The 24,729-nt window shown below is 36.5% G+C and overlaps 1 protein-coding gene and 1 pseudogene across 7 annotated transcripts in view; one reads left to right on the top strand and one right to left on the bottom strand.

The window, feature by feature from the left end:
* The window catches only part of FAM169A (family with sequence similarity 169 member A), a 95,977-nt gene that overhangs the window by 8,961 nt on the left and 62,287 nt on the right, over positions 1–24,729 (bottom strand). For all 7 annotated transcript variants that reach the window (XM_086698865.1, XM_086698913.1, XM_086698872.1 and 4 more), the window contains 6 exons: positions 20,296–20,475; positions 8,796–8,924; positions 8,135–8,247; positions 5,045–5,084; positions 4,104–4,254; positions 40–196 (listed from right to left, as the gene is read on the bottom strand). In XM_086698865.1, the coding sequence (XP_086554991.1) occupies positions 40–196; positions 4,104–4,254; positions 5,045–5,084; positions 8,135–8,247; positions 8,796–8,924; positions 20,296–20,475 (770 nt within the window). The remainder of the gene's footprint in view (positions 1–39; positions 197–4,103; positions 4,255–5,044; positions 5,085–8,134; positions 8,248–8,795; positions 8,925–20,295; positions 20,476–24,729) is intronic.
* LOC112861665 (ras GTPase-activating protein-binding protein 2 pseudogene) lies at positions 548–2,097 on the top strand (annotated as a pseudogene).

Here is a 24,729-nt window from a genome sequence, read left to right as displayed (position 1 = left end):
TACTTTTGTTCACTTTATTTGATAAGCAGGATCTCATACCTTTTCACCATCTTGCTTTTCCAGACGTGCCTGGGTTTCTGGTGCAGGCCGAGCATCCTTATCACTACTTTCGTCCTCAAATTCAATCACACTTTGTTCGGGTTCTTCTTCCAGGAATTCTTCTGAGCTCTCTGATGTACGTACAGTAGACTCCAATCTAGAAAAGAAAAAACATTCTTACTCGTTTTATTAAGGATGAATATAAACTTTCAGGAGTCTGTGAATCAAGTAACACTTTAAAGAATCAACTAAGTGGTGTTCAGTCAACAACTTCTGGTCCAAAGACAGTCTCCTCTTCTTACAAACTTAGCTTCTTTCCTACCTTGTTCTCCGGTTTGAGTGGTAACGTCACCATCTCCTCAAGCATGTAAGCTAAATCCTTCTCTTACTCTCTACCCATTTATGAAAAACAAAATTTGGCCCAGGAAGAAGTAGTTGTAAGGGAAACGAGCTCGCGGCTCTCCAGCTTCTGAGGCTTCAGGTCTGTAGGAGAGAGGAGGCAGCTAGTGAGTAGTATCCACTGCAGCTGGTCCTCGGCGACTCTCCTGTCGACCTCCACACGTCGCACCTGCCGCCGCTGTTGGTTGGAGCATTTGACATGGTGCAGCCAAGAAATGGTTATGGAGAAGCCCAGTCTGCTGCTCATACGGTGGGAGTTTGTGAGGTAGTATTATACTTTGCAGCATAAAGCTCCAGAATATTTACGCAGGTTTTACAGAAGGAATTCTTCCTATGTTCATGCTGGAGTACATGCTAGCGGAAACCCCAGGAGGCTGCTTATGGCCAAAATGATATACAACACAAAGTATTATCTCTGAACCTCAGTGAGTATCACACTAAAATTCATCACGTGGATGCTCATGCAACCTTGAGATCGAGTAGCCGTCCAGGTCACAGGTTGGCTATCTAACAGAGGACAGCCAGAGAGGAAGTTTATACAGACCTTGGATCCGGCTCCTGAAGGATCTGTTCCTAGTAAGTTTATGTTCACAATGATGTGTTTCGTTATACAGATGAACTCTTTGGTGATTCTGAATCAGAACTCAATGAAGGATCAGGAGATGAGGTAAAAAGAGAAACAAGAAGAAAGGCAACCATCCCCAGCACCTGTGCAAGAAAATGCTGATAGCGGTTACTATGAAGCTCAGCCCGTGGCTAATGGCAGAGAGGAGCCTTTGGAAGAGTCCTCTCATGAACTTGAGCCAGAATCTCAAACAAAGACTGAAGAACTAAAGCCACAAGTGCAAGAGAAGAACTTAGAAGAATTAGAGGAGAAGTCTACTTCTCCTCCTCCTTGCTGAACCTGTGTCTCTGCCACAGGAACCATCAAAGCCACGGGTTGAAGCTAAACCAGAAGGTCAGTCTCAGCCACGTTGCATGCATGAACCCTAGAGGTACAACCCTGGTCTCCCTCCTAGAAGACCAAGACCAGGCAGAAGAGATGCTGAACAGAGTGAATCTGACAACTGTAGAATAATTTGCTATCCACACAGTCATCAAATTTTTGTTGATAACCTCCCACATGACATTGATGAAAATGAACTTAAAGTTCTTCATGAGTTTTGTAAACGCTGTGGAACTGCGCATCAATACCAAGGGTTTTGGGAGAAAGCTTCCAAACTTTGTGGGTTTTGATGACTCTGAACCAGTTCAGAGAATCGTAATTGCAAAACCAATTATGTTTTGAGGGGAAGTACGTTTAAATGTGGAAGAGAAAAAAAACAAGAGCTGCAAGAGAGCAAGAAACCAGAGGTGGCGGTTACGATCGCAGGGATATTAGGTGCAATGATCGAGGTCCTGGTGGTCCACATGGAATAGTGGGTGGTGGAATGATGCATGACCACGTTGGAAGAGGACCTCCTCCAAGAGGTGGCACGGCACAGAAACGAGGCTCTGGAGGAGGAACCGGGCAAACGGGAAGCTGCTTCACAGGACAACGTCATGGAAGCTCCTGTTGCCAGTCTCAGCAGTGGTACGTTATGCATCATGTTTGCATTCTTGTTAATTTTTCTTTTTCTTTGGCTTTGGAATGTGACGGCCTTTTTTATCATTTTTTGATGTGAAAAGCATCCTCTATCAGTTAAATTGAGGTGGACATTATTTCCCCAGTTCCATAATAGGATTCACACTGTTAATTTATAAATCTAGACTTGGAGAATTAAGGGCTGAGAAATGACCGTATCTTAAACTATCTACAACAAAATGAACTTAACAGGACATGCCCAACTGAATTCAGGTCCTCTGAGTCAAAACAAATCCTCTGCTGCACATTTTAAGTGTTACTGTTTCTGCCTATTAATGTTGGAAACACAAACAATGCAATTTGTGCAACTGGAGAATCTTGTCTTTTTTCTTGGCTCCCCCCAAAAATACAACCGAACAGAAACTTGTTACGCACTCATCAAAAGGCACTGATGCTCACTCTGACTTCATTAACACGGACATCTGCAACAGGAGGCAACAGGGGGAAAAAAATCTTTCCTCTCTTTTTCCAGGAGAGAATAGTCTGTGAAATGATGAGGGCATTTTATCTGCTTGCTGTGACCAACGTGTGTACACATAAACCTTAGCAAGACTACAAGTACATTCCAGAAGGAATATAGTTATGAACCAAATAACAAAAAGAAGAACTTTAAATGCTATCGTCTTGAACAGCAGACCAGATTCAGTAGCTCCATATCTAAGATTTTTCCACCTACCCCTTTTCAGTACAGGGATGGCTGGCTGCCCAACACATTACTCGTCCCCTTTCTCCTCTCTTTAAACTGTGTACAGTGAAAATGGTCTTTACTTTGTTTTTGTTCTCTGGTAATGTAATAAGCATGATGGTGCCTTCTATTAATACATCAGTCTTGCTGGTAATTCTGTACAGAATAGTGTATGAACTGCTGTGCTGCAAAGCCAAACAGCTGCAAAATGTTGAAAAATCACTGAGGTATATAAAAACTGCAGTATCTTCAAAATCAGTAAAATTGACTAGCACGTTAAAAAAAAAAAAGAAAAGCAAAATTCCACAATAATTCTGGGATGTTCGATTTAAAATGCACGGCTATGTTCCCTTCTAAAAAAAGTATTACATCAAAATACTGCTAAGAAAACTGTAATTAATCTAACCTCTTACCTTTTCACAAATTACTAGCCTCAAATATTTAGTTATATATGCCTTTAACATAAATTTTTCACAAAAATAAACCATTTACATAATTACTCAACTATTCTAATTTAAAATTATTTACATAATGAAATCAGCAGAGGTACAGAATTTTCTACTCGAGTAAAATAATTTCACAGATGAAAAGGCAAAATTATGAATGGTTAACTCCGAAACAGCAGGTAGAACTAGTAAGACAAAAATCTAGTTTTACTAAAAATTTGAAATCTTGCTTTCTTTATGATTCCAAGGAAGATAAAGGATAAAGTTTTAACCCGAGGGTTCTGTTGATTCAGCTGGCTATTAAGTTCCTAGAGGGGCTGACTGAACTTAACCACTTATGGTTATCGCTAACTTGTGTTACATCCAATAACCCAGTAAAATAAATCAGTTATAAAATAAAACTTAAGGTTTTTAAAAAACTAAACCTCAGCATTACTAAAAACTACAGCTACTGGGGCACCTGGTGGCTCAGCTGGTTAAGCTTCCTACTCTTGATCTCATCATCTTGAGTTCAAACCCCATGCTGGGCTCCACACTGGCTGTGGAGCCTACTTTAAAAACAAAACAAAACAAAACAAAACAAAACAAAACAAAACAAAAAACTACAGCTACTGGCAGAGCTGGTGATAACGACTCATTTGTGATAATATAATCACTAGAAAATTCTCTTGGATTTTCACACGTTATGTGTGGCCTATTTTACTCTCTTACTATCAACTTCTCACTGTAACATGTCAAAGTGACACCACTGGTAACTGTAATCAGTAATCCTTAGAAGAATTCAAATACAGACTCTTACGCCAAGGTTATGTGTACGCAAACAAGGTAATAATAGACTCCACCTTAAATACTAAATACTAATTACATGAAAAGAAGAATAACCAAATAATGAGAGTAAAATAAACAGTACTTGTTTACTGAAGCTGTAGGTGAAGTCTGGGGAGTCTTTTCATCTTCCCCTTGCGAACTACTAAATTCAGAATCCTGAAATCGTTTTCCAATCTTTGGCCGCTTTAGATGACTACTTCGAGTACGAGTGGAAACCGGTGTTTTATCATGACCTGAGAAAAAAACCAGCAAAACTACAGTTAATTCATTATGTCTTGAAAGGATTACCTGTTACACTACACAGAAATTTAAGAACTATGCTAGCTTACATATATTCCCCCCCCAATTACACATTTCTTTCTCTCCTATCAGGCTAAGAAACAATGCCAATGTCTTTTTCTAAATTATGAAATAACTTTGCGTTATTCATTCCTCACATTTCTATATTGCTCTGGGCTGTGCAATATATTTTGCATTTTCATTTATATTCTCTCCCAATGATCTTGGGAAATAAATAAGGTAGGTATCAGTCTCCCGATTTTACTGTAAGGAAATGAGGAAAGGGTGGTGTGATAGCTTGCTTTGTTCACACAGCAAGACCAGTGGTAGTGGTGGCATTAGAACTCAGCTCTAACTTTAACAGATGACCATAGGGGAAGAGAAGGAAAAATAAGATACAAACAGAAAGGGAGGCAAACCATAAGTGACTCTTAAATACAGAGAACAAACTAAGGGTTAATGGGGGGATTGGAGGAGAGGGGGAAATGGGTGAAAGGCATTGAGGAGGGCACTTGTTAGGATGATCACTGGATATTGTATGTAAGTGATGAATCATGGGAATCTACTCCTAAAGCCAAGACTACACAGTATGTTGGCTAACTGGACAATAAAAAACAAAACAAAACAAAAAAAAAAACAAACCTCACCTCTAGATCTTAGGTAAGTCTTCATTTACTCTAAGGGACATCCCCTCCCCCTAAATTCTTGTGTCTCACATATTGGTAAATCAGCTGAATTTCTTACCTTCAGAAGTACTTGCAAAGGCATCTTTTAGAGAGTCAATCTAAAACAGAGATACAGATTAAAGGCAAAACTTTTAGATCAGTTTTTCTCCCTATGAATCTACTTCACTCCGTGTCAAAAAACCTTTTGAAACATTTTTCAAGTAGTACTTTTTGTACTATTCATCAATTAAGGATACCTACTTAAGAAATTAAAAGGTTACGTCATAGCCTCAGGTTATGAGGCTGAGCACTTACCAAGCCATCTAGTATGTTCCAATGCGACACACAGGGGTTTCTTAGTGTTCTGTCCTCAACTACGTATGTAGTTTACATACATAAAATACGTATGTCCAACCAACTTCAGAATTAACCTGTCCCAAACTGAACTCTTACCTTTTCCCAACATTATTCTCTATCTTGGTTAATGGCAATAACAATTCAGTCAGCCATTCTAGCCAAAAACCTGAGGGGGTAATGACTTCCTAACCCTCATTCAGCAAACCACAAAGCCTGTCAATTCTGACTCTAACGAATCTCTCAAAACTGTCCCCTCCTTTGTATTACCAAAGCTTTAGTTCATGCCTTTATCATCTTGAATGAGAACTAGTCCAATAGCCTCATCTCTGGTATCCCTCATTCTAACCACATGCTCTGTAACTCCCTCCAAACTAATGAAAGAAAAGCTTCCAAATCATAAATTGTGCCCACTCTCTTACTTTAAAAACAAAAACAAACAAAAAACATTTAATGGTTTATCACTGCCTAGAATACAAACTCTCAACCTCTTCGAAACCGAATGCCTCTTACATACCAAATAGGCCATTTTCTTTCACACCTCTCCTTTTTACATGCTCGCCTTTAGAAAGCTCTAACCTTTGGCACAAAACTCCCACCTACCCTTTCCAAGTCAGCTTGGTTGCTACTTTACCTATTCCACTCCTTGGGCAGAATCAGTCATACTCTGCTATGTACCTTCAATCATTTGCTATATGCTCTATTAAGGCAACTGTAATCCTGTAGTTTATTTCCTTATTTAACAGTTTCCAATAACGGACCATCTACTTCCTCCCATGCTTGTAAGAACCATATTTTTGTACATCCGGTGCTTGCCACAGCATCTACTTTATTAGACCAACTACTGTTCATTTTTTATCACACACTTGCTGAAACCCTACAACAACGTAGGCACAGAGACTTTAAGGCCTATTGATAGGACACAAACAAGGGTAAACTGTGACAGATGACTAGACAAAAATCCAGTCTTCAAGAAACCTGCAGTTCAACTAGACAAGGTAAAGACACAAATAAAGATCAATAAATAAAAGATACAAAAAGTGTAAGAGAAATACATGTAATGTTTTATGTCCCAAAATAGGAAAAACCAAGTAGAAATACCATCACCACCTAAAGAATAAATCATGTATTGATCACTTCACAGTGTATATCAAAACACCAAGTGTACAACTTGTCAAAATGTGGACAATTTTTGTCAATTATACTTCCATAAAGCTAAAAAAATGTAGATCAAATAAACAAACAAGACCACTTTCCCATGTGGTTACTGATAAAAAGAGAGATTAAAAATAGTTTAATGTGAGAAATATTTTCCTTGAACTAATTAAAATCTTAATGTAATCTGAGTAAGAATTTCTAAAACCAAAAAAAATCCCATTTATGCTGCCAACCTTATGATATGGTTTAATATATATTCTCATTTACACAACCCATTTATAAGTATTTGGCTTATTATTAAAGTAAATCATTGTATAGGAAGAGACTTTTTTCTACATTCACTGACTGGTTTTATGTCTGAAAAACAGACATAAAATGTATACATACATTTATAAGTATTTGGCTTATTATTAAAATAAATCATTGTATAGGAAGAGATTTTTTCTACATTCACTGACTGGTTTTATGTCTGAAAAACAGTACATAAATCTGAGTATATCTGAGAAATCTGGACCACAATATAATCGAACCCAGGCTTATCATGAAGTTTGAAGTTCCAAATGTAGAAAAAATTAAAACTCCTTATATGTAATTATATTATTTATGTTATCTTTAAAAATGTTTCAGGGCACCTGGGTGGCTTAGTCAGTTAAGCATCCAACTCCTGATCTCGGCTCAGGTAGTGGTCTCATGGTTTGTGAGACTGAGCCCCACGGTGACCACACGAAACGTGTTTGGGATTCTCTCCCTCTCTCTGTCCCTCCCCGCTTGAGCACACGCTCTCCCTCTCTCTATCTCAAAATAAGTATATAAACAACAAAAAATGTTTCAAAAATGTTCGGTCAACACTCATGCTAATTAAGGCAGGAATACGGGGCACAAATAATTCCCCAAAGCACTTGTCCCTAAAAGGTTACCTAGTATTTGCAAAGTGCACTACATTCCACAAAGACGTAGCATATATAGGCTCAAACTTCCCACAATAACTTCACAACCTTTAACCTACAACTAATATCACTTCTAAAAATTCATCCATGCCTCAAACTTCCCAAAGTAACTTCATAACCTTTGACCTACAACTAGTATCACTTCTAAAAATTTATCCCTGCAAGGAAAGCATTACATAGGCAAAAAGATACATGTATAAATGTGTTCACTGCTGGGCCACTTATGTATGTAAAAAACTTAAGTATATAATACGTTAAAGAAATAAACAATAATATTTCCATATACTAGAATAGTATGCTGCTACTGAACAATCATGTTTTAAACAGTAATGCCATGGGAAATACTTGCAATACCATGTTAATGGAGAAAAACAGAAGCAGCACAACAGAAAACAAAAATGTACACAAATACATGTTTTGTAATATATATGAAATACAAATACAAAAGTGTTCACAGTTGCTGTATCTAGGGTAGTGGAATTACAAATTTTTATTTTACTTTGTATTATTGTGTGTGTATTCCAAATTATTCTTCAAGGAAAATTAAGTCCTTAGTAACCAATTAACAGGAAATACCAAAAAAACAAGCACAGTAAAAATTACGTAAGTTTGGTGAATGAACTATAACACTTACAAAATCAAATATTAGCTGCATCTAGTTTAAAGAAACAGAAAAATCATTTCCTACAATAAACATACAGTGTACCTACAGTTAGCTGCATCTCACTAGACTGATTGTCTTCAGTTTCTGCTTCATATTCTGGAACAGATGCAAGACCATATTCTCCAGACATGGGTCTTTTGGCTTCATTTTGAGAAACTGCTGTGTATAGAAGAATTTTAAAAATTGTAACCTAATCAGTATTTGGTTTTAACTGCAGCAATGTTTGCCCTGATTTTCACAAAAGCCCTGAAGAGCATCCTGAACAGAGGGTGTTGAAAATCTAGGTGTGGAACATCTCCTTCATCAGTAACTTACAATGAAATCTTGAAATCACAAAAAGTATTACTTACCTGTATTTAGTGACTATGAGGAAAGTGACTATGAGGAAAGTGACTATTAGGAGGACTATGAGATTGGGAATTACCCTTTGATCCCTTGATGCCTATTCTATGCTGATATCTGGGTTTACTTCTTACCTACCAATACCTGCCAGAATGTTAGATTCTTACGGGCTATTATTCTAGGTCCTCTTATTACTAGTAACCCAAATGTTAATACATAACAAAAATTCAAACTTTAGAAAAGAGGGTCTGTTACTAGAGAGGTCGCATTACAATATACCATAACTCTGGACTGTAAGACACAACCATCAATAGGCACTTTTTTAAGCTGGACATGTGTTCAAACTGAAAACCTGTAGTTCTTACCAGTAATTTTAAGCGTTTCTCTCTGTAATGCTCTGGTGACTGGTATTCGCTGGTACCAGTGTCCAACACCTTCAACTTCCCAGAGGAGTTCATGATCTCCTGGATACTTTTCAAAGTACTGCTTGCAAGCTGAAAAATACATTTAGAATTTTCTAGAAATCCCTGATATCAATTGTTTTGGAAAAAAGAAGAGAAAGCTGCTACACTCACTTAAAAATGCTAAGGCAACTCAAGAAAATCACACAGCAGTCTCATTTACGAAAACTTTAACATGATAAAAAATAAAAATCCTGATAAAAGATACGTTTCTAAAGAAAAAAAAAAGATGCGTTTCTAGTAAGAAGTTGCTACAGCCAAGGTCAAAGAGGTTTTTGCCTGCTTTCTCCAATAGTATTTTGATGGCTTCCTGTCTTACATTTAGGTCTTTCATTCATTTTGAGTTTATTTTTGTGTATGCTGTGAGAGAGTGGTTCAAGTTCATTCTGCTGTATGTCGCTGTCCAGTTTTCCCAACTGGGAAAGTTGCTAAAGAAACTCTTGCCAGAGAAACTCTTTTTTCCCATTGGATATTCCTTCCTGCTTCATCAAAGATTAGTTGGTCATAGGTTTGTGAGTCCATTTCTGGGTTCTCGATTCTGCTCCATTGATCTGTGTGCCTGTTTTTGTGGCAGTACCATACTGTCTTGATGACGGCAGCTTTGTAATACATCTTGAAGCCCAGAATTATGATGCCTCCAGCTTTGGTTTTGTTTTTCAACACTACTTTGGCTGTTTGAGTCTTTTCTGGTTTTAGAATGGTTTGTTCTAGCTCTGTGAAGAATGCTGGTGTTATTTTGATAGGAATTGCATTGAATGTGTTGATTGCTTTGGGTAGTATAGACACCTTAACAATATTTGTTCTTCCAAATCCATGAGTATGGAATGTTTTTCCATTTCTTTGGGTCTTCTATTTCTTTCATGAGCTTTCTACAGTTTTCAGCATAAAGATCTTGTACCTCTTTGGTTAGGTTCATTCCTAGGTATCTCATGGTTTTTCGTGCAATTGTAACTGGGATGGATTCCTTGATTTCTCTTTCTGCTGCTTTCATTATTGGTGTATAGAAATGCAACCAATTTCTGTACAATGATTTAATATCCTGCAACTTTGCTGAATTCATGTATCAGTTCTAGCAGTCTTTTGATGGGGTCTTTCATGTTCTCCATATAGAGTATCATGTCATCTAGAAGAGTGAAAGTTTTGACTTCTTCCTTGCTGATCTGGATGCCTTTTATATCGTTTTGTTTTCTGATTGCTAAGGCTAGGATTTCCAACACTATGCTGAAAAACAATGGTGAGAGTGGACATCCCTGTCGTGTTCCTGGCCTTAGAGGGAAAGTTCTCAATTTTTCCCTATTGAGGATATTAGCTGTGGGTCTTTTGTCTATGGCCTTTATGATCTCGAGGTATGTTCCTTCTGTCCCTACTTTGATGGCTTTTATCAAAAAAGGATGCTATAATTTGTCAAATGCTTTTTCTGAATCTATGGAGAGGATCATCTGGTACTTATCAGTTTTTTTCGTTAATGTGATATATCACATTGGTTGATGTGCAGATATTGAACCAGCCCTGCAGCCCAAGAATAAATTCCACTGGATTGTGGTGAATCATTCTTTTAACGTATTGTTGAATTTGATTTGCTAGTATCTTGTTGAGAATTCTTGCATGCATTTTCATCAGGGAAATTGGTCTGTAATTCTCCTTTTTAGTGGGGTCTTTGGTTTTGGAATTAAGAGAATGCTGGCCTCATAGAATGAGTTTGGAAATTTTCCTTTCCATTTCTATTTTTTGGAACAGCTTCAAAACAATAGGTATTAACTCTTTTTTGCATGTTTGGTAGAACTCCCTTGGGAAGCCATCCAGCTCTGGACTCTGGCTTGTTGGGAGAATTTTGATTAATGATTCCACTTCTTTACTACTTATGGGTCTGTTAAAATTTTCTACTTCCTCCTGTTTCAGTTTTGGTAGTTTGTAAGTTTCTAGGAATTTGTTCGTTTCTTCCAGACTGCCCGAATTGTTGGCATATAATTGCTTATAATATTCTCTTATTATTGTATTTATTTCTGCAGTGTTGGTTGTGATCTCTCCTCTTTCATTCGTCCACAGAAACTTCTTACTAGACATGTCTCCAGAAGTAAGGGAAACAAAAGCAAAAATGAACTATTGGGACCTCATCAAGATAAAAAGCTTCTGCACAGCCAAGGAAACAATCAACAGAAATAAAAGGCAGCTTATGGAATGGGAGAAGATATCTGCAAATGGCTTATCAGAATACAAGGCTAGTATCCAAAATCTATAACGAACTTATCAAACTCCTCACCCAAAAAAAACAAATAATCCAGTGAAGAAATGGGCAAAAGACATCAACAGACACTCCTCCAAAGAAGACATCCAGATGACTAAGAGACACAGGAAAAAATGCCCAACATCATCAGAGAAATACATATCAAAACCACAATGAGCTACCATGTCACACCTGTTAAATGGCTTAATATTAACAACTCAGGAAACAAGAGATGTTGGCGAGGATGTGGCAGAAGGGGAATCCTTTTGCACTGCTGGTGGGAATGCAAAGTGGGGCAACCACTCTGGAAAACAGCATGGGGGTTCTTCAAAAAATTAAAAATAAAACTACCCTATGACCCAGCAAGTGCACTACTAGGTATTTAGCCAAGGATACAGAAATGCTGATTCAAAGGGGCACATACACCTTTCAAATGCACCCCAATGTTTACAGCAGCACTATCAACAATAGCCAAATGACGGAAAGAGCCCAAATGCCCACTGACTGGTGAATGGATAAAGAAGGTGCGCGCGCACACACACACACAGACACACACACACACAGACACACACACACACAGACACACACACACACACACACACACACACACACACACACACACACACACTGGAATACTACTCAGCAATGAAAAGAATGAAATCTTGCCATTTACAACAACGCAGATGGAACCAGAGTTTATTATGCTAAGCAAAATAAGTCAGATAAAGATAAATATCACATGGTATCACTCTTATGTGGAATTTAAGAGACAAAACAGATGAACATGGGGAAGGGAAGCAAAAATAAGATAAAAACAGAGAGGGAGAGACAAACGATAAGAGACTCTCAAATACAGAGAACTGAGGACTGGTGGAGGGGTGCTGGGAGGGGGGAATGGGCCAAATGGGGGATGGGCATTAAGGAGGGCACTCGTTGGGATGACCCCTGGGTATTATATGTAACGGGTGAATCACTAAATTCTACTTCTGAAACCATTGTTACACCGTATGTTAACTAGGATTTAAATAAAATTTAAAAATAAAAATAAAACAGTAGAAATAGAAAAAATGAGAAAACAATGCCTCACCCCCCCCCCCCAAAATAAGATGCACATCACTTAAGGAAAAAATGACTAAATGTTACTAGAGGGCATAAAATTAAAACAAAAGGATTATTAAACTCAACAGTGTAAAACCACCAATTATTCAGTAAATTCTAGCAATTTAAAACAAATTCCCAACAAGTTTATTTTTTAGGAAAACTTTTCAAGAACTCGATCCCAAATTCAAAATGAAAGAACAAAGGGTTAAGAAAGGATATGGAAGAAAAGGAGGGGGAAAAATTAAAATACTAGGGGGAAACACCCACCAGGAAAAAACCACACATACTTTAAAAACTTGGCAAATGATAGAGAAGGTATTACATCTCAGGGGGGAACAGATAAACTATCAAAATAGTAATGCTAGAACAAAAATCCATGCAGAAGAAAATAAAGTCAGATCTTGACCTCATATCGACACCATTCATATCATTAAATTCTAGATGGATTCTTAGACCTATTAAGAAAAGCAAAATGTTTAAAAGAAGACCTAACAGGAGGGCCCCTGCTGGCTCAGTCAGAAGAGCATGTGACTCTTGATCTTGGGGTCACCAGTTTGAGTCCTACGCTGGGTGCAGAGATTAAATAAAACTTTTAAAAAATACAAAAGAAAAACAAATACAAAAGAAAACATAAGAGAATACCTCTGGGACATTACAGTGCTAAACAATTTCTCATGAAAGATTAAAAAAAAATCACAATCGATAATGAAATATTATGATAAAGTTAAAACTTTTATCAGCAACAATGCAACAGAACTTTCTACAATAATGGAAACGTCTTGGGGGCGCCTGGGTGGCTCAGCTGGTTGAGTGTTTGACTTGGGCTCTGATCATGATCTTGCGGTTTGTGAGCTCGAGCCCTGCATCCATCGAGCTCTGTACTGACAGCTCAAAGCCTGGAGCCTGCTTTGGATTCTGTGTCTCCCTCTCTCTCTGCCCCTCCCCGACTTGTACTCTGTCTCTCTCAAAAATAAATAAAAATAAACATTCAAAAATGTTTTTAAAAAGTAATAATGAAAACGTCTTATGTCATCACAGTGAATACAGTAGCCACTACTAGTCCCATGAGGCTACTGAGGAACTGAATGTATAATCCCATTTAACTTTAACTAAATTGAAACTATATTTAATTTATATTAGTGACTGCTTTACTGGACATCATAGTTTTATATTAAAAACATACCATAAAGACAAAGATTAGGAGATCTTCAGAATAAAACAAAGGGTTAGTATTCTAAGCATATTTTAAATAAATCCTAAAATTGAATTAGAAAGATAAAATGATCCCAGAGAGAAATTGGTAGAGGCTATGAAAAGGTTATTCACACATAATGCAAACTGAAAGATCACTTAACAAAAGAAGGTAACCTCACTAGCTGCCAAGGAAATGCAAGATGAAACAGTAAGACACCATTTTCACACCCATCAGATAATAACAAGCATCCAAAGAATAAGGAAAATGGAAACTCCCACACTCTGCTGGTGTGAGAACAATTTTGCAATAGTTAGTAAAGTTGGAAAGATGTGTTTTATGCTCCAATTCTACTTCTGGATATGCACCCTAAAGACTCACACATACGCGCAAGAAGTCATTTATAATATTCACTACAGGACTGTTTTTAAACAGGGGTGGGAGGTACAACCTAAGTGCCCATCACTAAGGGATACATGAATAAAATAGTATGTATACAGTAAAATACTATGCAGCAACTACAACAAACTACAGCTATATGGATCAACATTGATAAATGTATAAAAAAGATCAGTAAAAAAGCAAGTGAGTATAGGTGCAAAATGATATCATTTATATGAAGTTTTAAAAACATACTGGAGCACCTGGGTGACTCAGTCAGTTAAGCACCCGATTTCGGTTCAGGTCATTATATCACAGTTCGTGAGTTTGAGCCCCACTTTGGGCTCTGTGCTGACAGCTCAGAGCCTGGAGCCTGCTTCGGATTCTGTGTCTCCCTCTCTCTCTGCCCCTCGCCCGCTTGTACTCTGTCTCTCTCTCTCTCTCTCTCTCTCTCAAGAATAAATAAACTCAAAAAAAAAAAAACCGATTAAACAAAATGATACAGCCTCTGTGGGAAACAATTTGGCAAATCCTCAAAAAGTTAAACACAGAATTACCATATAACCCAACAATTCCACTCTCAGCTACATACCCAAAGAATAGAAAGCAGGGACTCAAACACATATCTATCTGTACACCAATGTGTATGGACAGCATTATTCATAGCAGCCAAAAGGTAAAACAATCCAAGTGTCATCAAAAGACGAATGGATGAATAAATGAAATGTGACATATTCACACAATAAAAATATACTCTGCCATATAAAAGGAATGAAATTTTGATATATGCTACAAGGATGGCCCTTAAACACTACGCTAAGGGAAATAACACAGACACAGAACATATACCGTATGATTCCACTTCTATGCAGTAACTAAAATAGGCAAATTCAGAGAGTGTGACTCATGCCACTGAATTGTATATACACAAATAGTTCAAATGACAAATATTATGTTATATATATTTTAGCCCCAAAATCTTAAAATTTTTTTAAATAAAAAAGCAAGGGGCTCCTAGGTGGCTCAGTTGGTTATGCATTGAAATTCAGCTCAGGTCAGCATCCCACAGTTCGTGAGTTCAAGCCTTGCTTCGGATGAGCCCTGCTTCTCTCTCTCTCTCCCCCTTCTCTGCCCCTTGTGGGATTCCCTCTCCTTCCCTCCCTCTCTACCCCTCACTCCCTTGAGCGCGCTGTCTCTCAAAAATAAATAGGGGCACCTGGGTGGCTCATTCGGTTAAGGGTCTGACTTCAGCTCAGGTCATGATCTCACGGTTTTTGAGTTTCAGCCCGTGTCAGGCTCTGTGCTGACAGCTCAGAGCCTGGAGCCTGCTTAGGATTCTGAGTCTTCCTCTGTCTCTCTCTCTGCTGCTCCTCCCATCTTGCTCACTCTCACGTGCTCTCTCTCCCTCAAAAATAAATAACACATTTAAAAAAAAAAAGAATTTCAGCTGCATATATTTTTTAAATAAATAAAATAAAATAAAATAGCAAACTAAATGATGCCTTATGGTGTTTATGGTCACAGATCTAAGTATGAAACTTAGAACAGGAAGGATATACACCAACTTCAGGAACACTATTATCACTGGGGAGAAAAGGAGAAGGGGGAATGGGATTACGGAGGGGTCCAAAGAGACCATCAACTGTATCTACAAGATTTTATTTAGTTCTCCCTACAAGTTAATAAAAACAACAAGGCAAAACCTTAGCAACTGTTAATCTGGCTAATGGATACATTGACACTAGGATACTATTGTCTCATTTTTTTTTCCTGTATATTTCAAAATGTTTCTCACATTTTCTGGTTTCAGTTTCTTCTATACCTATGAGAAAGAAGAGGCCAGAGAAAACAAGCACAAGAGGCCACAGTGATCATCTGTCTGAATTTAAATGACTAAAATAGTAGAGAATGCCTTACACAGTAAGTATGAGGTCCAAAAGGAGTACTTTACAAAGGGTGACTAGACTTGAAGGTCCCAGTTCAGATTTGTCTGGCCAGAGTCAGAAAGAGAACTCTCACACTAATGTCATTCAGCTAAATAATACAGAAGGTATGTGCCCACAACAAAGAACATCAACTAAGCAGCATTAGCTATTCCTTAACAAGTTTTGAAGATTTCTTCCTCTTACTGACATTCTATATGCAGCACTAATTCATTCAGCCTTGCAATAACATTCTTTTAAAGCATAAGCTTTATAATATGGACCCTACAATTCTCCACAGATATTCCCCAATGCTAAATGTCTCCCAACTATTTTAACCTTCTTTGCCTCACAGAATCTTTTCACAGCCATTTATTCAGCACATTCATTCCATGCAAAGAACTAGACCGAGTGGTGTTACAAAAGACATATCCATGGAATTTATGCACAATGAACTCAGCACCTAAACTGTTGTTAAAATAAAAACTCAGAAGAAATAGAAGATAAGGTACTTAGAAGGTACTTAAGAAGTATAAGAACACTACATGTAAAGCATCACAAGACTTAGAGGAGGAAAGATACATTTTTGTTGGGCAGCGATCAGGCAAGGCTTTCAGCCTGGGCCCTAACAAAGAGGCAGATTCCAGAAAACTCAAGATAATTAACTCTAGAGTTATTACGAATTTACTGATGTGGATGGGTACAAAATTAATACAAATCATATCTTTCATATTTATAACGACTAGTGAGAAGAAATAATGTAAGAAAACACAACATCTATAATAGCAACAAAAAAGATAAAATTCCTAAACATATACATTTTTTTCCTATGTTAGTTCTAAGAACTGTATGGAGAATATATACATGATAACTGGTTTGGACAAAATCCTACAGTTGTACATATTACACAATAATAATATGTTGGATAGAAGAAAAACAACAGTCAATTCTCCATAAGCTAACATGTAAAGGTTTTGTTTTGTTTTGACATTTTTAAAAATTCTAATTCCAGGGTAGTGAACATACAGTGTTAAATCAGTTTCAGGCATACGACAGTTGAATGTATAGATTCACTTGGGCTGCTTATCCATAGTTTGGCTATTGTAAATAATGCTGCAATAAACACAGGGGTGCATATATTGCTTCCAATTAGTGTTTTAATAGCCTCTGGGTAAATACCCAGTAGTGTGATTACTAGATCATAAGGTAGTTCTATTTTTAATTTTTGAATAACTCCATTCTGTTTCCACAGTTTGCATCAGTTTGCATTCCCACCAACAGTGCAAGAGAGTTCCCCTTTCTCCACATCCTTGCCAAAATTGGTTGTTTCTGGATTTTAGCCACTCTGACTGGTATGAGGTGGTACCTCACTGTGGTTTTGATTTGCATTTCCTTAATGATGACTGATGTTGATCATCTTTTTATGTGTCTGTTGTCCATCTGGACATCTTCTTTGGAGAAATGTCGGTTCATGTCTTCTGCCCACTGTAAATTGGATCATTTGTTTTTTCCGTGTTGAGTTGTATCAGTTCTTTATACATTTTATATACTACAACCCTTCACCAAATATGTCATTTGGAAATATCTTCTCCCATTCTGCAGGCTGTCTTTTCATTCTCCTGTGTTATTTCCTTTGCTGTGCTGCTGTGCAGCAACTTTTCATTTTGATGTAGCCCCAGAAGTTTATTTTTGCTTTTGTTTCCCCTGCCTCAGGAGACCTATCTTGAAGGATGTTGCTAAGATTGATGTCTGAGAAATTATTGCCTGTGTCCTTTTCTGGGATATTTATGGTTTCAGTTCTCACATTTAGGTCCTTGATCCATTTTGGGAGTATGGTGTATAAAGGGTCCAGTTCCATTCTTTTGCATGATGCTGTCCAGTTTTCCTAACACCACTTGTTGAAGAGAGTTTTTTCCCCACTGCACATTCTTGCCTCCTTTGTCAAAGATTAACTGACCATATAATTATGTGTTTATTTCTGGGCTTTCCATTCTGTTCTATTTGATCTACAGGTCTGTTTTTGTGCCAGTACCATGCTGTATTGGTTACTACAGCTTTATAGTATATTTTGATATCTGGGACTGTGATACCTCCAGCTTTATTTTTCCTTTTTAAGGTTGCTGTGACTATCGGACGACTTCCATGGTTCCATACAAATTTTACAATTGCCTGTTTTAGTCATGTGAAAAATGCTATTGGTATTTTGATAAGGATTGCATTTAAATCTGTAGATTGCTTTAGGTAGTATGGACATTTTAACAATATTTCTTCTTCCTGTCCAGGAGCATGGAATGTCTTTCCATTTCTTTGTGTTGTCTTCAATTTCTTTCATCAGTGTTTTATAGTTTTCAGAGTGCAGATATTTCACTTCTTTGGTTAGGTTTATTCCTAGGTATTTTATTATTTTTGGTGCCATTGTAAATGGGATTATTTTCTTAATTTCTCTTTCTGCTGCTTCCTTATTAGTGTATAGAATTGCAACAGACTTCTGCAAACTGATTTTGTATCCTGCAACTTTACTGAATTCATTTATTAGTTCTAATAGTTTTGGTGTTTGTTTTTGTTTTTTTTTTTAAGATTTTACTTTTAAGTAATCTCTACACACATCATGAGGCCCAAACTTACAACCCCTGAGATCAAAAGTCACAGGCTCCATTGACTGAGCAGGCAGGCACCCCTATCAAATCTAACAGTTTTTTGGGGAGTCTTTAGGGGCTAACCTGTAAATATAAAAGTAATCCCAATAACATCCCAACAGAATTTTGTTTTTCATCTAGTAAACAGATTCTCAAGTCCACACAGGGAAACAAATAAGCAAGGTCAGACATATTAAATGGGGGAGAATAGTCTTTTTAGATGTTCAAAAGCTAAAATAAATACAACAGTGAGGTAATGGAACTTAAAAGATAACAGAAATGAATAAGCAAATAAGAAATCTACACAAATATATACACACGCAAACATTTAACGTATGCTATACATGAAAACTTAGTGAACTTTTTGTTAAAGGGACAGGTAATAAATATTTTAAGCTTACAGGCAATATAGGCACTGTCATATTGTCAATATGGGCACTAACCAATTCTGATGTTTTAGTGCAAAAGAAGCCGAAGACATTATGTAAATTAAGGAACATGGCTGTGTTCCAATAAAACTTTATTTCTAAAGATAATTAGCAGGTCAATGGACCATTGTCTGCTAACCTGATACAGACATAAATGCCAAACACTGCAAAAAAAATAAATTATTCAATAAATGAGACTAGAGCAACCACATACCTGTCACGTAAAATAAAGTTGGATCTATACCTCACACGGTACCCAGGATAAATTCCAAATGAATAGAAGATACAGGAGACTTTATTTAATCCATGTCTTTAGGAATGGGTACATGCTATAGTATTGTGTCAATCAGCTCCTCATAGTTAGCTAATCATCTACTCTAGCTTGCCCATCCATACTTGGCACTCATTACCTATATGCAGAATGAAAATTATCTTTCTAAAGCTTACAATGTCAAACACTATAATATTTCCTATATCATTAAAAATATTCATGGAAACAAGTGAAGATCATCAAAAATATTGGACACGGAGCATCATCAAGGAACTACTAATTACATTGAAAGAGAAAACCAAATGGAAATCCAAGTTCTTCAAATTTAATAAGCATGCTATAAGATAGACAGGAAGACCAAGAAATAGAAAATGGAAATGCCACTTAGTCTAAAATTTTCTATTTTCAATGTACTCCTTTATTTTCACATTTCAAAGAGTCTTATTCACAAAATTATACAAATGACATCAACAAAATATTATTAGGCAATTTCTGCCTAAAGTGAAGGCTAACTAAAGCTCCCTAAGACTTTTTGCAAAAATAGACATGCACCTATAATTCATTTGGTATTCAATTTATCATAATCAAGGCATTATTCATAACGACGAAAAAGTGGAAACAACCCAAAAGCCAATCAACGGATGATGGGTAAACAAAATGTGGCATATCCATAAAATGGACTATTATTCATCCATAAAAACAAATTAACCACTGACTCATGCTACGCCATGGATGAACCTTAAAAAATTTTAAGCACAATAAAAGAAGCCAGACACAAAGGGCTTATAATATAATCATATCCCATGATTACATTTGTATGAAATGTCCAGAATAGGTAAATCCATAGAGAACGAAAATGGATTAGTGGTTGCTAGGGATGAAGGAATGGAGGAATGAAGAGTGACCACTAAATGGTGCAGGGGTTTTTTTTTGGAATAATGAGAATGTTCTGGAATTAAGATAGTGGTTATGGTTGTACAGCTATGACTATAATAAAAGCCACTGAATTGTACATTTTAAGAGGATGAATTTTATGGTATGTGAATTATATTTCAACTTTTTAAAAAAGCTCCCACAATTCCAAAAAGCCGTTACATGAAATAAGGACATATTTGTAAAATGAAGCCCTACAGAGCCAAAGAATCCAAATTTATTTAATACTTACTCATATATGCACATTTACAATATTCTGCAGAAACAACTCAGAAGTGACACTGAGACAAGTTTAACATTTTTTAACTTAATTTACCTGTGTACATTAGAGAGGAGAGTGGATACCGCAAGCCAAGTGCATCTTCTGTAAAGGAATCAACAAAGTCCTCCAGCATTTGAAGCCCAAAATCTTTGCCTCGATACTTCTTTCTTACAAACATTGTATCAAGGACTGGCAGTTGGTAGCTTTGGGTAAGAAATGAGGCACATACACTTCCTGTAGTCATAAAACAGAAACCCAAAAATTTTTCACATTAAAAGGCCAAATATGTACATACATTTAAAGAACATGAGTCAACAGTCTTTCTAGAAATGGTTAGTTTTTTACTACATCAAGAAGAATGTTAAATAAATGGATCAATTTCATAATATAAAATCCTTTCCAGCTGCTATTACACATCAAAAAGTATATATGTGCTAATGAGAAGAGCTATGTATTTTGTTTGCCAACAGTATCACCTAACACAAGTAACTATTCTTTCTCATTTTATGAGCTACATACTAGAATATGCATCTCTGTAGACTTGCACCACTTTAAAACTCATCAATTGGGGCGCCTGGGTGGCTCAGTCGGTTAAGCGGCCGACTTCGGCTCGGGTCATGATCTCACGGTTTGTGAGTTCGAGCCCCGCGTTGGGCTCTGTGCTGACAGCTCGGAGCCTGGAGCCTGCTTCGGATTCTGTGTCTCCCTCTCTCTGGCCCTTCCCCGTTCATGCTCTGTCTCTCTCTCTCTCTCAAAAATAAACAAACATTCAAAAAAATTACAAAAAAGAAACTCATCAATTACTACATTTTAGAACTGAAAGAGTATCTGATGGCTGCATATAGGTTATAATACACAAAGTATCTCATTCCAGCTATGGTCCCTGAACATCCATCTTATCCCTTTTTCTCTAGTGAGTACAGTCTCATTTTTGTCTACTTCATGATGGCAAAGAAGCAAATTAGTTCTCCAGATTTTTAAAGACTATAGATTAGGACTAAATGGAAACATTGGTCTTAGAAATGGCTTTGTTAGCAATCTTTTTGCTGGGAGTCTATTTTTTAAAATACCCTGTATGTTTAAGGTTAAACAGGATAAATAATTTATAGTAACTAAATATGCCTCTTATTACACAGGTATACTGGTTTGTCTTTTAAGAACCCTGATTTGTGTTCTGACCCTCTAATTAGATGTGTTAGCACCTTAACACATTTTAAGACAGTACATAAGTTGTGGGCATCATTGTAGGGTATCCCACACTTATCTCTATTAATTTTAGAATTAGTTCATATTTATCAGTCAATATTCTACTCTTTTTGTGCCATAAATAAAATAACTTACTGTTCTCAGATTATTCATATTATTTGAGATAAATTCCAATAATGAAGTTCAAGGAGGAAACAAAATTTCAGGTAACAAACAACTTACAAATTGACTTTCACCAATCATATCATTTGATGAACTGGTCAATATAACAAGATTTTTTATTAGTTGAACCAAATAATTTGAATTACTTATGATTAAATTGGAGAATTTCAGTAACAGTCTCCAAGACTATCAACTAATTTAAGTTTACAATAGGAAATTCACATTACTTGGATCTTAACTGCCAACATATGGTTAGGGTATATCTATGGGTTAAAAGGTCTTAAATAATGACTATAGTTAACAATACTGTGTACTTGAAATTTGCTAAGAAGAAATTACATGTTATCACTATACAAAAAAAACAAAACGGTAACTATGTGCAGCAATATATGTTAATTAGCTTGATTTTGGTGACTCACAATGTATACATATATCATCAAGTCGTACACCTTAAGTATGTACCACTTTTAATTGTCAATTTTACTCACAAAGCTGAAATATACAAATTGCTTGTAAAAGTCTAACAGGTAGTCTCAGCAACAAGCTATTTTGACCGTAATCAACTTATATATAATACCTTGAAATTAGAGTTTTTTATAATATAACTGCTAATAGTGATTCTGAAATCAAAAGAGACATTACTTCATAAGCACTAGTAGTTCAAAGGACAAAGAAAAAATGAGAAGTAAAAGCACTATCTGGTTCTAATTCTCAATATGGAGCCTGAGGATTTATGGCCATTCACTATTGTACAAGTTTCAGGTTCCTTACAGAAAAATCATAATTTCATGACAGAAATTTTCCACAAATTGATTTTTTTTGTTTCACACAAACATTTCTTCGAGTAGAGAAGAGGTAAATTCCAGCATCTTCAAGTGTTAAAGTTTATGGAATTAGTGTCCATAAAGTTTAAAATTCTTCTATTTATTTACCACATAGATGCTCCTTCCAAAAAAAAACAAAACAAAAAAAAAAAAACCATGCAGATTCTCTTCCTTTACTTAAATATTTATACAGTTGACCCTTGAACAACTTGGGAGTCAGGGGCACTGACTCCTGAGCAGCTGAAAATCCACCTGCCACTAATAGCCTACTATTGACTGGAAGCCTTACTAATACCAAACAGTCCACTCACATCCATTTTGTATGTTATATGTATTACATACTATATTTTTCCAATGCAGGAAGCTAGAGAAAAGAAAATGTTATTAAGAAAGTCACAAGAAAGAGAAAATACATTTACAGTACTGTACTGTATTTATTGAAAAAAATGCATATATAGTGGAGTCATACGGTTCAAACCTATGTTGTTCAAGGGTCAACTGTACTTTGTATACAGGTTCTACTGGATTACCTAGTAAAGCAAAACCACAACCTGCTAACTTAGATGAAAGATGAAGTTTCATTAAATTTACTAACTGAAATTGAATTAAATTTAGCATTGCACATGATAGACTGAATACTTATAATCCTCAAACTTCCAACTTGACCACCTTCTTCCATATATTCTCTGGGAAATCTCACCTACTCCCAAGGCTTCTACCATCTATCCAAATGATGATGATCACTCATCTTTAATTTAATACATGAGACTTTCCCAACATTAAGAATGGAAGTGCTCACATAAATGTAAATATAACAAAAATCATATGATTAGTTCAATAAACAGGAAAAAGAAAAACATCTGACAAAACCCAACACCTTTCATGATAAAAATACTCAATCTCCTAAACCTCATAAACCTCATAAAGGGACTATGAAAAACCCACAGCTAACATCACACTTAATGATGAAAGACTGGACGGTTTCTCCTAAGATCAGGAATAAAACAAAACTTCATTCTCACTGCTTCTATTCAATACTGTACTAGAGGTTCTAATTAAGCAAGAAAAGCAAACAAAAGACAGCTAGCCTGAAAAGAAAGAAATAGAGCTACATTTTCAGATGACATGATTTTGTATATAGAAAATCTTAAGGAATCCACAAAAAAATTATTAAAACTGATAAAAGGCACATCAGCAAGGATGCAGGACACAAGGTCAATATACATTCAATTATATTTCTTTAAATTTTTTTTTTCAACGTTTATTTATTTTTGGGACAGAGAGAGACAGAGCATGAACGGGGGAGGGGCAGAGAGAGAGGGAGACACAGAATCGGAAACAGGCTCCAGGCTCTGAGCCATCAGCCCAGAGCCCGACGCGGGGCTCGAACTCACGGACCGCGAGATCGTGACCTGGCTGAAGTCGGACGCTTAACCGACTGCGCCACCCAGGCGCCCCTCAATTATATTTCTATATACCAGCAATGAACAATTTGAAAATGAAATTAAATAAAACAATTTACCACAGCATTAACAAATAATAAAATTCTTACAAATAAACTTAACAAAAAAACTGCAAAGCTTACTGAAAATTGCAAACATCGTTAAAAGAAATTAAAGAACATCTAAATAAATGAAAAGACATCCATGTTCTTGGATCAGAGGACTTATAATTATTAAATGTCAATATATTCCCCAAATTGACCTAAAAATTGACAATTCTCAGCTACATTTTTTTGCAGAAATTGTCATGGTCTGGGGCACCTGGAGGGCTCAGTCGGTTAAGCACGGATTCCTGATTTCAGCTCAGGTCATGATCTCACAAACAGAGCACAGAGTAGCACAGAGTAGCACAGAGCCTGCTGGGGAATCTCTCCCTTTCTCTCTCTGCCCCTCCCCACTTGCTCATGCTGTTTCTCTAAATAATAAATAAATAAACTAACTAACTAACTAACTTTAAAAAAAAAAAAGAAAAGAAACTGACAAGGTGATCCTAAATTCATATGAATTGCAAAGGACCTCAAAAAGCAAAAACAATCTTAATGAAAAACAAAGTTGGAGGATTCACACTTGCCATTTTCAATCTTATAAAGCTGCAGTAATCAAGACAGTATGGTACTGGCACATGAACAGATACAGAGATCAGTGGAATAGAACTGAGGGTCCAGAAACAAGACTTCATATTTATAGTCAAATCATTTTTGACAGGGACTCCAGCTCAACTCTATGGAAAAAGAATAGCCTTTCCAATGAATAGTCCTGGGATGACAAGATATTCACCTATGCAAAAAAAAACA

The sequence above is a fragment of the Puma concolor genome, chromosome A1 (genome assembly GCF_028749965.1).
Source record: "Puma concolor isolate L17-30 chromosome A1, mPumCon1.1.hap2, whole genome shotgun sequence".
NCBI lineage: Eukaryota > Metazoa > Chordata > Mammalia > Carnivora > Felidae > Puma > Puma concolor.
The sequence above is the reverse complement of the archived record's forward strand: the minus strand, read 5'-3'. Positions and strand labels throughout refer to the sequence as shown.